Below are 14,229 nucleotides of genomic sequence, written 5' to 3' on the forward strand. Positions count from 1 at the left end.
CACAGAAGACAACAGCAGATAAAGATACCAGTTTTCAAACATATGATTTCTTTTTCTATTTAATGCAATAGATGCTACTAGAATTCCCAGGATAAGATTTTCTCAAAAGCTAAGAAAATATCAACAGAATAATAAATGAATAGTTAAGTCGCTTAGGTCGAAATGCGGAAAACCGTTGAAATACTTTGATCTCGATGTGCTGTTATTTCAAATAGATTATCCAGAGATCTGATACATATCATTCAAAGTTTGCATAAATTGAGACGTGTCTAAATTCTGGACGGATGGATCCATCTCCACAGGAACAAAGTTGAGGATTTTGGATGCAGCTGTTTTGCCAACAGCGATTTATGGATGTGAGACTGCTTTTGAGATGTGGTGTTGCAGAATCCTTTTGAGGGTATCATATGCTGAATGGCGACAAACGGATGGATGCTAGAAAAGATCGGTAGAACGTTAAGGCTCCTTAAGGACAGAAGAAAGTTGAAATAATGAGTTGGATGGAAGGTGTGTGTGTGTGTGTGTGTGTGTGTGTGTGTGTGTGTGTGTGTGTGTGTGTGTGTGTGTGTGTGTGTGTGTGTGTGTGTGTGTGTGTGTGTGTGTGTGTGTGTGTGTGTGTGTGTGTGTGTGTGTGTGTGGCGAGGACTGTTGTGGCGCATCACTGAGCATATCAATGACCATTCGGTATCTGATGATGTCCAGTGAATGGATGGATAAATTGCATCTATTATTATACAGCAGAGTTTATGAAGGACGAATCCTTGATTAGGGAATTGATATCAGTTGATGCAATCAGGGTGCCCTGGCGCAGTACAACCTTTGATGTCTTTGAACCATAAAAATTAAAAAAAACTTCCTTTAAAAATTAAAAGCATTATCAGAATTAACACTGTGCACTTGCGTCCTGCTTTGATTCACTCAAATGCATACCTTTAGATCAGAATACCAATCTGCTAATATAATTTCAATACTTCTATTTATATTTTGATAATAAACCACTCCATGACTGATTGGAAAGAAATGCTAAATTAATAAAACATCTTCCTAAAAAAACAGCTCAACATCATAACAATCGATATTTGGAACTTTTAATTAGGGTTGATGAATGAATGATTTTTACGAGAACTCACATAGAAATGTAATGGAAAAAAAAAAAACACGAACTCTTAAAATACAATCAGAGTTAAAGGCGTTTCCTAGACGCCTTTACTAAGATAACACTAATAAATATGAAAAAAACGTTTTTCCGCGATTTTTCAGTTGATACCAGAAGAACACAAAATTAACTCTAGAAAAATACGAGATGTTTAAATATTATCACTACCAAAGATTTGATCCGAGGAAGAAAAATGTCAATGAGAACGTGAGTCGATAATTGTATAAAGAGATATTTGCATGTTTGTGTGTGGATGTGAAATCTTCTCATGAAATCTCTTAATAATAAGAAATATCTCCTACTAATTTTGAACCACCAAATTATGGTAGAAATTTTTATTGTCCAACATACCAGAATTATTGCTCTCCTTACTGGTGAGTGGTGAGTGGTGGGAGTTTAGATCCAACATTCGCTGTGTTGCGATTCATGCTATCAGTGATGTGACATTACCAGTGGAAACCTTTGTTGGAAAAACTAATATCGAGTTCCTCTTAATGGTCATGGAATCTCTGTAGCCGTCTGCCTGAAAATTTTACGCAATCATCTCTAACTTCTTATGGCAGTATCCGTTCACTTAGAAGAGGATCTTCCAAGATAACGTCACTCTCCATCACACGACAAATTTTCGAGAATAGTTCGCATAGCATGATCGCAGGTTTGAACGCGTGCCATCGCCATTATAACCTTTCCAGCCACGATTGCATCTAATAAACTATATGCGAAATATTTTGAAGAGGTGGATTAATTATGTCAAAATTGTTTGCCTGGTTTGTTTAATAAAAAATCCACGTTTCTGAGAGGAAAAACCCTCTTCCACCGTATAAGACCAGATAAACTCATCTTCAGTTGAAAAGCCGGGATAAAAGATCTTTACATCATAGAGGAGGATTGGAATTCAGGACTTTCCAACTAAAGGACATCGTTGATGCTGAATGAATTGTACATAGAAAAGCTGGTAGATGAGCGTGTGCTGCTTGCTTCCGGCGAGCCCTAAATTTTGAATACTGGAAATTTTGATTTACTTACAGTTGAAGTTACATTAAAAAGAAAAGAAAAGTGAAGCACAAGCGGTACTTCACTTTTTTTCTCTCGCCTCTGATCAGTACAGTCAGCGCATAATAGGTGGAAATGACAGAAAGTTGGATTTGACCTTAGAGGTTTGAAATGAATCGACTCTCCATGAATGTTGAGTTCTGCTGCCTGAGTATAGGAGAAAAAAATTGCAGTTGAAGAATGACTCGTTAAATTATTGTTAAATATGTTAAAATGTAGATAGTCTAGGTGGAGGTCATAGAAAAGGGTCATATCTTTACCTTGGAACAGCATTCGTGTTAAAATGCTAAATATCCCACCATAGATATTACATCAAGTAAGGGTTAACATTTGTTACTAAACTAGTGTTGCACGTGACCACTATGTTAATATCGATTTAAATTCATTTTCAGGGACAGTGCGTTGAGATATTGTTTAGTGAAAACTACCTTGGAAAGTGGAACGATGCCCCTTGTACTGATAAAAAACCTTTTATCTGCCAGAGTTATAAAGGTAAGTAACAGTCGATAAGGTTATGCAGTAAATGAAATATTTCCAACCCTGCTACGACAGGGAGAAAGCACTCCGTGTTTTTAGAGTGAGGGTGGGGGTTTGAATGAATCTTTTATGTGAAATGAATCCATCACAAAGAATTTTACCCTTCTTAAATGGAATTAATTTCAGTCTTTTTAGTCTCTATTAGTACCTTAAGTGAGCTGAAGGGGTGATCAGATAATCTCTAGATATTAAATACGAGAATTTTAACAGCAGTTTATAAACGAATTAAATGTCGTTGCTTACTGAGGTGTAGTCATTCATCATTACACAGTAGAATGCAGGGGGAAAAGCTTCATAAGAGTGTGCACTTACTTTCTAGATCCTACCCTGTCAAGCGAAGGCTACTACAACCGTACGTGCACCGATCAACAAGGGTGGACGCGCTTAGGATCAACTTGCTACCAACAGTTTACCCTTCCTGAACAGACGAAAACGTGGTATCAAGCCGAGCGGTTTTGTCAGCAGTTCGGTGGTCATCTTCTCACTATTAGCGATGTCTTTGTCTCTACTTTCTTCACAGGTGATGTCCTTCCTAACATAATTGAGCCTGTATGGATTGGACTCAAGAGAAATGTGAGTTCACCATCATCATCATCATCGTCTCTCTCTTCTTAAATTTAATGATTTCGTTTAGAAGGGTTCTATATTTGAATTTCATTCCAGAGGATTTTAGCTTATGTTCTTCTTATTTAGTTTGCATTTCGTAAAAAAAAATTATGCTATCAGAAATAGTACGTCCTTTTTGCTGAAATAATTTATATACACGCTGTTAATTAAAATCATGGACACGTTTCTGTGGAAGAATTTTTAAAAAAAATCTTATTTCGCATTTGTTTTCTGTAGAATAGACAGAACTTTAAATGGGTATCTGGATGGCCTGTAACATACACCAACTGGGGGAAAGATGAACCATTGGAAACGAACTTAGGAATCTACTGTGCAATAATGACAAAAGACGGTCACTGGAAGACAAGTAACTGCTTGGAAAGCAGACCGTTTATATGTGAAATATCCAAAGGTAGGTTTCTTTTGCTTACTTTAACGCATGTGATATCATCGTCACGACTGTCATGTTATCAATAACATTTCTGTAATTTAATTTCCAGTATGAAATATCAACATCAGATTGTTTAAATGGTTATCTTTAGGAAACATGTGAAACGGAATTTATTTTAGTTCGATATTGTTTGTATAAAATACCCATACAGGAATTTTTTCTAGTAGCAGAGGATTTGAAGATGATGTCAGCAACTGCCATATCGCTATGGTAAGCAATGCTTGTAATGTGCCGTTTACCATAGTGAAAATTTCCACCATGCACCTACTTTTTTCATTTAAATTCTTTCCTACATTTGATCAATTCATACTTCTGGCTACAACGTGATAGATAACATGCTGTTTTTGATTTTACTTATTTTTACAGATGCTCCGGTAACTCTACCATTAGAAGCTGATCTTGTCTGTCACTCTCAGTTGGGTTGGCACGATATAGGAGGAAGGTACTGCTATTCCATCGAAACTAGTAATTTGGTACCCTGGGTTACTGCAAACATTAACTGCTTCAGAAAAGGTAAGTTCGATTTATGATTTTTGTCTGTTAGTTAGTGAAAACAGAGAGAGAGAGAGAGAGAGAGAGAGAGAGAGAGAGAGAGAGATGGAATTCACAAAAAAAAGACTTGAATTAATGAATTTTAATGTTAGTAGCATAGATCTTTTAATTTTATTTCACTTTTATATAAAAAAACTTAAGAAATATAGAGCAATTTATTTTAATCGTAAAAGGACTGTGATTTTAATGCACTCATAAGTGTTGTCGTTATTTGATTCTGACGAGAAACCGTGTATGAATTGAGTCAATAATATTCATGTTGTATTTCGTGTTTTACTTGTTTTGCTTATGTGTGAAGTGTGAAGATCCAACTCGCTAACAAAAAAGGGAAGAGTTAAAATTGAATAATACAAGCATTCCAGACTGCAAACATTATATTCAAGAGAGTATTGTGATCTAAAGAGAAATCTACGGAAATGACAATGCAGACATTTCAATATAGCAATACAGCGCATGGCCTACGTGACAAGCTGTTAACCAAATTGTGATAAGTTTTTTAAGGAAATATCCCGCACTTTAACTCATGCAAATCATGTATGCAGCTAGCTAAGTCGATCTTCAAAAATTATTTCTCACAGGCTTCACTCATCCACTCGAAAATATTCAGTGGGAATAAGATTGGGCTCTCCATCGACAAGTCCAACGGCTCTACATTGTTGCATTCAAAGCAATAGTCATGAAATTTGAATGAGATTTTGTGTTGCCACATAACATCTAATGCCGAATCTCCTCCAGATTTTTCTTCCTGGAAAAAACTTAGATTTTTCTTCCGATGAAATAGACAAATCAACCAGAAGAACACAAGCAATTAATGGGTATAATATCCTATAGCGTCATAGCTTTAGGTGGTTTACATAACTCTAAATAGCCAATAGCCTATTAGACAGTCTGGTTCTCGATCCAAATCTGGTATGGCTGAAAGTCCTGTTCTTCCATACAATTATATCTTTGAGAAACTGAAAGTATTCAAATGCATTAAATTTCATTTTTTAGTGAAAATTCAAATGAGAAAAAACAATAGAAAGAGAGAAAGAAAATAACGAGTATTGTGCTGTCTTATTATATCGCTATTTATTTCGTTATTATTATTTTTTAAAAATTCTTCTTTAAGCTAGGGGAAAGTTTCGTTGGGTTTCTTTCCAATCAATCAAAGTAGTTAGGGAATGATTAGTTATTTTTTTTATCTGAAATGTATTCCAGGAGGAACACTTGCCAGCATCCACTCCGAAGCAGAATTAAAAAGCTTAACCATGCTTCTGAAGGGCTCAACAAATCCAGTCTGGATCGGGATGACAAGAAATCACGATGGTTAGTATTCTCTATAACGATTTTATTTTATTATACTTCTTTTAATTTAGTACATGATCTGTAAATCAGTAGATCTATTAACATTCAGAGAAGCGACTGTGTTCGAGTAGAATCAAGTCAGTTCGCTCATACAGTTTATTAAAACCATCCTAGATTGTGTGTGTGTGTGTGTGTGTGTGTGTGTGTGTGTGTGTGTGTGTGTGTGTGTGTGTGTGTGTGTGTGTGTGTGTGTGTGTGTGTGTGTGTGTGTGTGTGTGTGTGTGTGTGTGTGTGTGTGTGTGTGAGAGCTCTTTGTTGAATTTACCTCATCGAAAAAAACAGTGGATGAATTCTTAAGCGAATTTTCATACCAATCTATCAATGTAGAATTATTAAAAAGAATACACTGATTCATCTCAAATGTTTACTTTCCGGTCATATTTTGTTACAAAGCTTCTATTATTCCCGTCTGTAATTCGGTTCAGCTTTTGAGGAAAAGCCTTTCCACTCTCCATCCAACAGGCTGTCCAAATCACACCACGAACATGGATCTGTAGTGAATGCTGTGAATGTGTAAATGTATTCATTTAGTAAGAAGGTAGATGAATTTCAGCGACTAATGGCAAACTACTTTGCTTATTTCAGGTCTGAAGTGGCTTGAAGTATTTCTATTTCCTGTTTAGTATATGTGGCAGAGTTTGCTGAATATAGAACCCTTAGTCCATGTAGTAATGCTAACGTATTATAAGCTAATGGACTGTCCTTGGTGAAATTCATGTAAAATTATTTCAAAATGGTCCTTCTGCTGTTGTAATGCACCTACGGAAAATTCTGGTCTTTTCAATAATATTGAACAGAGTCCTGATCTTAGTTCTATTAAACATCTGAGTGACGAAATGGAGCGTCAGGTGAAGTCAAGCGACGGACGGTCCCCACAACAGTCCAGTAACTCATTGCATGCCTACTGGAAAAACGGTCTAAAATTCTCATTGATCGCTATCGTACGCTTGTGAAAAGTATATCCTGTAGGTAGGACAGCTGCAAAAGGAGATCCTCCTAAATCTTATTATGTGTCATGGCTGTTTGCACTTCACACTATGGTGCCCGTTGACTTCTTTCCAAGAAGTGTGCTTCACGGCAAGTGTACAAAATAACTTACTCTGAAGTACGCTCTTCCTGCAATGTTTCTTTTGATAGTTACCAAGGAATGTATGTTTATTTTTTAATATTCTACATTTTTTATCCGCATGTCACCTTCTATCTGCATTGCAGGTTGTCAGCTTTTAGTGTGACAACTACAAAAAAAGTGATGTGCATATAGCATACAGATCCAAAGTTTCGGATCTGTATATTAATTTGGGATGTTGTTGTAACTTTTTAGGTTTAGAATACATCTTTAAAGCTTATACGGCTATTAGCACCTAAAGAGATATTTTTGAATAATAGTTATAGAAAATATACGTAACATATCTCAGTTGTTGGAAGAGGCAACAGTAAAGACAAAGCATGAGGTCTTTTAAACTGTCTACAAACAGGGTATACAACGCAATAATGAAGCTACATTCACCTTCATTAATTCTTTTTATCCTTATTTCTTTCATTTGCAGGTGGTTTTGTTTGGTATGATCACACTCCTGTGGAATTTGTCATTTGGAATAAGGGCGAACCCAGCAGTATCACCGAGCAGTGTGTGGAGATGCATTCTTCTAATGCGACTTGGAATGATGTCAGTTGTTTAAATCAAAACGGCTACATCTGCATGACTTTAAAAGGTAAAAATATCACAACACGACATTCACAATCTTTGACCGTTTTATTTTATTGTTCAGTATTTCATACCATTTATTAAATAAAAATTTTCTTACTTCAAGTGGATCGTGAAATATGTAAATTTATGATGGGTAATACACCTAAAAAAATAAAAAAATATTTTCGATGAATTATACAGTATTCATTGAATTTATTAAAATGCAGTACTATATTTTTATGCGAACATTTTAGACTGAAACTAATAATGTATTTATTCCTTTTTTTTTCAAGTTACTGCAAGTAGTTGGTCATCAGAATCAGTTACACCTAATATATCTACTAAAGCGCAGTATTCTGCATATGTTGGTAAGTGCGAGGAAAAGACACTGATGCTATTTTTAGAAGATTGCTGGTACATAAAAATGACAAGCGACTTAACATACTTGAATTTGTGGAGTTAATTATTTAATTCTAGAGTCATAGCATTAATTATTGTCATATACTAACAGTGAAAGGTATTGCACTCAAGGGCTCACTTTAGTGAGTACGGGCATGGCAAACCCGAGGTACCTGATGCTGGACCATGCCTTACTTCATGTAATATACATATGTTATGTTATCTATAGATTGGTCCCTCCTCTTCTTTCTCCTCTTCTTTCTCCTTCCCCCCCCCCCAATGCTATTAGAGTATTCGAGGGCTAGGGGTGAATCTTTCCTATCTTGCTAAGTCTAAGCCACCGAAGAGGGCAAGCTAGCCTCAATAGGTGCCGGTCCCAAGCCTGGATAAATGGCGAGGATTGACGTCAGGAAGGGCATCCGGTCGTAAAACTTTACTGCAAGCTCTAGCTATGATCTAATGAGTGAAAGAGAAAGTGCTATACGGGCTAGGACTACCCCTGAAGCGACGCGCAGTCATATCGCCCTACAGCTGAGAGAAGTAGACGAGGGCTACCGCATTAAGGGCGGATGCGGTTAAAGAAGCGAGCCCAACAGGTGGAGAGAATGTTGCGAGTGGGAATACTGAATGCTGGAAGCATGACTGGAAGAGGAAGAGAGGGGGCAGACATGATGAGGAAGAGTAAGTTGGACATTTTATGTGTGCAGGAGACAAGGTGGAAGGGGGAAAAGGCAAAGGAACTGGGAAATAGGTATAAATTGTTCTACTCTGGAGCGAATAAAGAGGGAAGAAATGATGTCGGAATTGTAGTGTGTGTGTGGCAGAATGAATGGCGAAGTACTGGAAGTAAGTAGGAGGAACGACAGGATCATTATGGTCGTCTTATGTGTATACGCCAGCAAGTTGGCCGTACAGCAGAGGAGAAAGATGAGTTCTGGAACGTGTTAGATGAAGAAATGAGGGAACTGGAAGAAAACGAGATGGTGTTTTCGGAGGAGACCCGAACGGACACATAGGGAGACAGAATAGGAACTGTGAAAGGATGCATGGCGGCCATGGAGTGGGAATGGTGAACCAGGAAGGAGAGAGGACTGTGGACTTTGCAGTAGCGTTTGATCTGGCAATCGTCAACTCGTTTTTCTACAAGAGGGAATAACATTTGATAACATTTAGAAATGGTAACAACAGTTCACAAATTCACTATATTTTGACTAGAAGAAAACATCTTAAGGTTTACAAATTGTAGGGTAATCCCAACAGATCAATTGGCACAGCAACACCGACAGACTTTAAAATAAGATCGAAGATAAGAACCTCTGGAAGCCATGGAATGAAGACTAAGTGATTTCGCTTAAAAGAAGAGAGTGTGTAAGGAATCGTTTTAGGGAGAGGGTGTTAGAGAGGATTTCGGATGGACCAGAAAGTGCACAAGATTGGTGGAAACATAATTCAAAAGCAATTCTGAGCTGTGCAATCGAGGTGCTTGGTGAGACATCTGGGAAGATTAGAGAGCAGAAGGAGGGTTGGTGGTGGAATAATAATGTACAAGAAGCAGTGACAGCTAAGAGAAAGCCAAAGCAGAAGTGGGATGAGTCAGGAGTGGAAGAAGACAGAGAGGTGTACAGAGAAAGAAAGCAAGAAGCCAAGAGAGTTGTGGCGCAAGCGAAAGCCATGGCATATCAAGATCTGTATGATCAATTAGAAACAAACGAAGGACAGAGAAAAATTTACCAACTAGCGAAATATAAAAATAAAGCAGCAAAGGACATCTTACTGTGAGGCAGATGAAAGACGCTGAAGGAAGATTATTATGGAGGGATGTGGACATAAGAAACAGATGGAGAATATACTTTGAAGGACTTTTGAATGAGGAAAATGCGAGGACTCACAGAGAAGATGGGCATCCTTATGAGGGGATAGTGCAGAACATCAGTAGAGTGGAAGTGAAGGAGGCCATTAAGAGGATGAAGAATGGAAAATCTGTGGGTCCCCGACAGGATTCCAGTGGAGGCATGGAAGGCACTGGAGGAAGAGGGAATTGACCAACTGTGGGACCTGTTCATGAAAGTTTGCCAACATGAAAATATACCCGAGGACTGGAGGGAAAGTACTCTTGTCCCCATCTACAAGGGTAAAGGGGATGCACAAAATGTAAAAATTACAGAGGAATAAAGTTGATGTCCCACACAATGAAAATCCTAGAAAGGGTTCTTGATGGCAGATTAAGGAAAAGGAGGTGGAGATTGCAAGGAACAATTTGGCTTCATGCCTGGTCGATCAACTACAGCTGCTATCTTTGGGTTACGGCAGATGATGGAAAAGTTTCGAGAGATACAACGGTAGCTACATCTGGTGTTTATTGATCTGGAGAAAGGATAAGATAGAGTGCCGAGGCAAGAAGTCTGGAGGTGTCTGAGGGAAAAGAAGATACCGGAGAAATATGTCAGGTTAGTGCAGGAGATGTACAGAAAAGCGAACACAAGTGTTAGAACCTGCCTGGGAGTGACAGAATGTTTTCCAGTGACAGTTGCATCAAGGGTCTGCATTAAGTCCTTTCATGTTTAATATTGTGATGGAGGTGGTGACGGAGGAAGTGAGAGAAGACGCGCTTTGGACTATGTTGTATGCAGATGACATCGTGCTGTGTGCAGAATCAAGAGAAGAAGTCGCAGCCAAACTGGAAAGTTGGAGGAAAGTACTGGAAGAGACAGGTATGAGACTGAGCAGAAGTAAGACCCAGTATATGTGTTGCTTTCCTTCCAGCTCCAGGAGACAGATCTGTAAGGAAATGTCCTTAGGAAGGTCAGTGACTTTAGGTTGAAAGTCACAATGAAAGAGGATGGTGAGGCTGAGAAGGAAGTGAGATGCAGGATAGAGGAATTGGAGAGAGAGAGAGAGAGAGAGAGAGAGAGAGAGAGAGAGATGGCTGGAGTGCTATGCGATGAAGGTGCCGATCAATCTGAAAGGCAAAATCTATAGGACAATAGTGGGACCACCTATGACATATGCTATGGAAACTTTGGCTCTGAGGAAAAATAACATCAGCAGGATGGAGGTAGTAATACTTGCGTACTATTAATTTTATCGTAACGAGAATTTTTGCTAACTTCTTAACCCTTTCATTTCGTTTGTCAGTGCAATACTCTGCATAAGCCAGTACAATACGAACATCAGTAGATATTTGTAGTTAATCGGAAGCTATACAGATGGTAGAAAAGTGTAATGTATCCGTGCTAAATTAATTTACAAAAAATACGTAATTGTACAGTAATTATAAGAAAATACAGAACAATGCTTATGTAAATTCTATAAATGAATAATAAATAACTTTTTATTTTATTTTATTTATTTATTTTATTATATTTTTTTTTACATTCAGAATCGATTTGAACCATTCGAAAAATCACCTAAATACATTTATTTCAGAAATCAGCGAGCTAGCTTAATTAAAAACATCTTTATGCATTGTTTTCACAATGCTCTGAAAGATTTCGGGTGTGCATTTGCATGTACAGTTTAATATGAATATATGCATTATGTTAATGTTCCCAGAATTGCCACTATGAAAGTATATCACGAATTTATATTTTGCAGATGAGGACATCTCGACAGGTGGCGTTGCTGGGATCGTAATGGCATGCGTGGTAATAATTTTGGTAATCGTAGTCATCTTAATTTATAAGAAAAATAAGAAGATCCTGAATCGATTTGGCCTGTTAAATAGTGATGAAGAAGAATCAGAAGCGTCAAATGTATACTTCGCTGGAAATTCCAGTTCGGAAGTTGATGTTGTCAGATTTCATTAATCAAAAATCAAGTTAATTTGTAATGATTCCATCTCAGTGTTGCACCATAGATAATAGCTGTCTTAAAAGATCTGCTTGCAGGGAATCGTCAGTTTTCTCAGGAAAAAAAAAACACGATTGCGTGCTTTACCAGCAGAAAAGTATTTGCTGTTTGCGTTTTTACTGACGGAAGTAAATTTGCAAGCAACTTTGAAAATTTGCTATCGCTGTTCCACAATAATTTTATTATTCTAAGTATTTAAAAGTAATTTTATATAAACAGAACAACGCGTTAATTTTAACTCTTCTTATTAAAAAGTTAATTTATTCAATATTTTTTGAGAAATTAAATTGTTTCCTTTCTGCGTCACCAAGTGTTAGGGACAACCAAAAAAGTTTGTATTAAATAATGGTAAAGCATTAAAAACGAGAAACTAATGACCAGTTTATCACATATTTCAAAGTCACTTCGTTTGAGCCCATACTTCTGCAAATAAGCAACTAGTTTCAGAACAAAAAAACTGTGCTTAGTTAGTGACTCGAATGTGATTTGGAAATATTTGCTTTCCCCCAGACAGTCAGAACATACTAAAAACAATGATACCAATTTTTTCGTATCCTAGACAGGATTTCGAATCTTGGCCTTTCTATCCAAAGGGCATGATTGATTCTACCTGAACTCTTTGTGGCCAAGAGTTACAGTAATTTATATGTTCTGACTGTCTGGGGGAAAGCACATACGATTCGGTTTAAGGTTATTACGAGATCTGATCAAAATACATCGGGATGACGCTGTCCTCCAAATTCTTAGCTTGGAATGTTCTGTTCTGTGACGCGGAAAGAATTTTTCAAACGAAGGTTTTGTTTTCTCTTAAAACTCTTTCTTTGTATTATAATTACAGCTATTTTGCCTTCTTTCTTTGTATTTGGTTTATTTGTTAAATTTAAATATTAAATTTCTTGACCTTTCAGCTTTCTTTCATTTTAAGAGAAATGGGGAAAAATTAGTCTCTTCTAATAAAGAATAATTCCCTCTGTGCGTGCGTGCGTGGGTGCAGTTATTCTGAGGTTGACTTCAGAAAAACAAATGTCCACTTTAGCCATTTCCCTGAGAATTCAGATATGCCCGATATGTTTTCCATGTTTATCAATTTTCAGCGTTTAATTTTCTGACAGTATTTATTTTACTTTCTTGATCATCTTTAATAAAGCTATCTTTACTAAGATTGGATTATGCATACATACATACATAGTTTATTCACAATATGATACAATGTGAAAAGGGAAAAGAGATTTATATTAAAAATTAAACTGAAAATTATGGTCTTCCAAGTCTCACTATCTTGAGCTAACTGATAGATGTCAGATGGAGTTTTGTAATTCAGCCTACTGATGGTTTCACATATGTGTTGCCAAAATTGTTTGCATGGTCTTCCTCTACTACGTTTGCCATCTTGTGGTTTGTACAGGATGAGGGATTCCAAAAAGGGTGAGACTTCAGAATATCTGAGTTGATGCCCAAGCCATCTGAGTTTTAGTTTTTTTTTACTATACTGACAAGTGGTTCTTGCTTAGCCAGATTTAGCACAGCAGAGTTAGTGATGCGGTCCATACAGGTGTATCCAAGGATCAGTCTGAGACATGTAGTTCCAAAGGAGTTAATTAAATCTGTAATTGGATTATAATTTTACTTAATTGTTAAGTTACCGTTTTGGATTTTGTTTAATGGTACTATGAATATCAGCTTGCTAATACTCAACCTTTACATTCTTATTCAGATAAGGATTAGCAAGCCTCGACTTCAAAACGTTCACGGAAAAGCGTCGGACTGTTAGAATTCAAACTGAATAACCAACGAAGAATAGAAAAATTGTTTATATACGAATCTATTTAAATAATTAAATTATTTTTAATGAAACTAGCAAATGATCGTCCCCATCTTCAAAAAAAGGAAATGATAATGAATGTCAAAACTATAGAGGCATTAGCCTTTTAAACACCGTATATAAATTATATTCAAGTCTCTTAAAGACTAAATTAACAAAATATCTCATCTCCTTTCATCTTCCTTTTACCCTCTTTTACCTTGCGGTGTCGAGGGTTTATTAATCATCGGACCTCAAACCGCTCACAGGATAAAGTGATCAGCCCTATGCCTCGGTGTATCCTATGTCTGTAGTGTTGAGTTCTCAAGGCTGGTTTGCCTGCTTTACGGGATGAAAAACCACAGGATAAACTGGGGAAACAATCCTACCGTCCGTGCCCAAGACCGGCTAACTTGGCTATGGCTGAGGAAGATCCTTCAGCTCCTCATGTCACTGACGGGAATCGAACCTAGGACACTCCTTCCCCAGGCATATGGTTGCGAAGTGCACAGCCACTAGGCTATGCGGACTTAACCAAATAATATGAAAAATATTTTTGGAAAGGAACAAAACGGTTTCCGTCAAGGCAGATCCTATATTGACTCCTTTTTCATGCTCAAGCTCCTGATAGAAAAAAAGAAGAGAATTCAATTTAGCGAACCAATATATTATTCATCGATTATAAAAAGGCTTTTGATAAAGTAAACTGTAATAATCTACTGCTGGAAATTTTAAGAGATTACAACATTCCTAACCAGTTAATTAAAGCAACTGTCAATATATATATAACA

The 14,229-nt window shown here is 37.0% G+C and overlaps 1 protein-coding gene across 1 annotated transcript in view; it reads left to right on the plus strand.

The window, feature by feature from the left end:
* Positions 1-12,721, plus strand: part of LOC150110416 (macrophage mannose receptor 1-like) — a 77,954-nt gene extending 65,233 nt beyond the window's left edge. The window contains exons 15-22 of the mRNA XM_090393609.1: positions 2,602-2,701; positions 3,066-3,319; positions 3,590-3,764; positions 4,170-4,316; positions 5,556-5,663; positions 7,250-7,414; positions 7,683-7,757; positions 11,383-12,721. Of these exons, the coding sequence (XP_090249735.1) occupies positions 2,602-2,701; positions 3,066-3,319; positions 3,590-3,764; positions 4,170-4,316; positions 5,556-5,663; positions 7,250-7,414; positions 7,683-7,757; positions 11,383-11,594 (1,236 nt within the window). The 3' untranslated portion in view covers positions 11,595-12,721. The remainder of the gene's footprint in view (positions 1-2,601; positions 2,702-3,065; positions 3,320-3,589; positions 3,765-4,169; positions 4,317-5,555; positions 5,664-7,249; positions 7,415-7,682; positions 7,758-11,382) is intronic.
* Positions 12,722-14,229: the final 1,508 nt, after the last annotated feature.

This window comes from Typopeltis vanoorti, chromosome 1 (assembly GCF_054136105.1).
Source record: "Typopeltis vanoorti isolate ZY-2024b chromosome 1, IOZ_Tvanoo_1.0, whole genome shotgun sequence".
Taxonomy (NCBI): domain Eukaryota; kingdom Metazoa; phylum Arthropoda; class Arachnida; order Uropygi; family Thelyphonidae; genus Typopeltis; species Typopeltis vanoorti.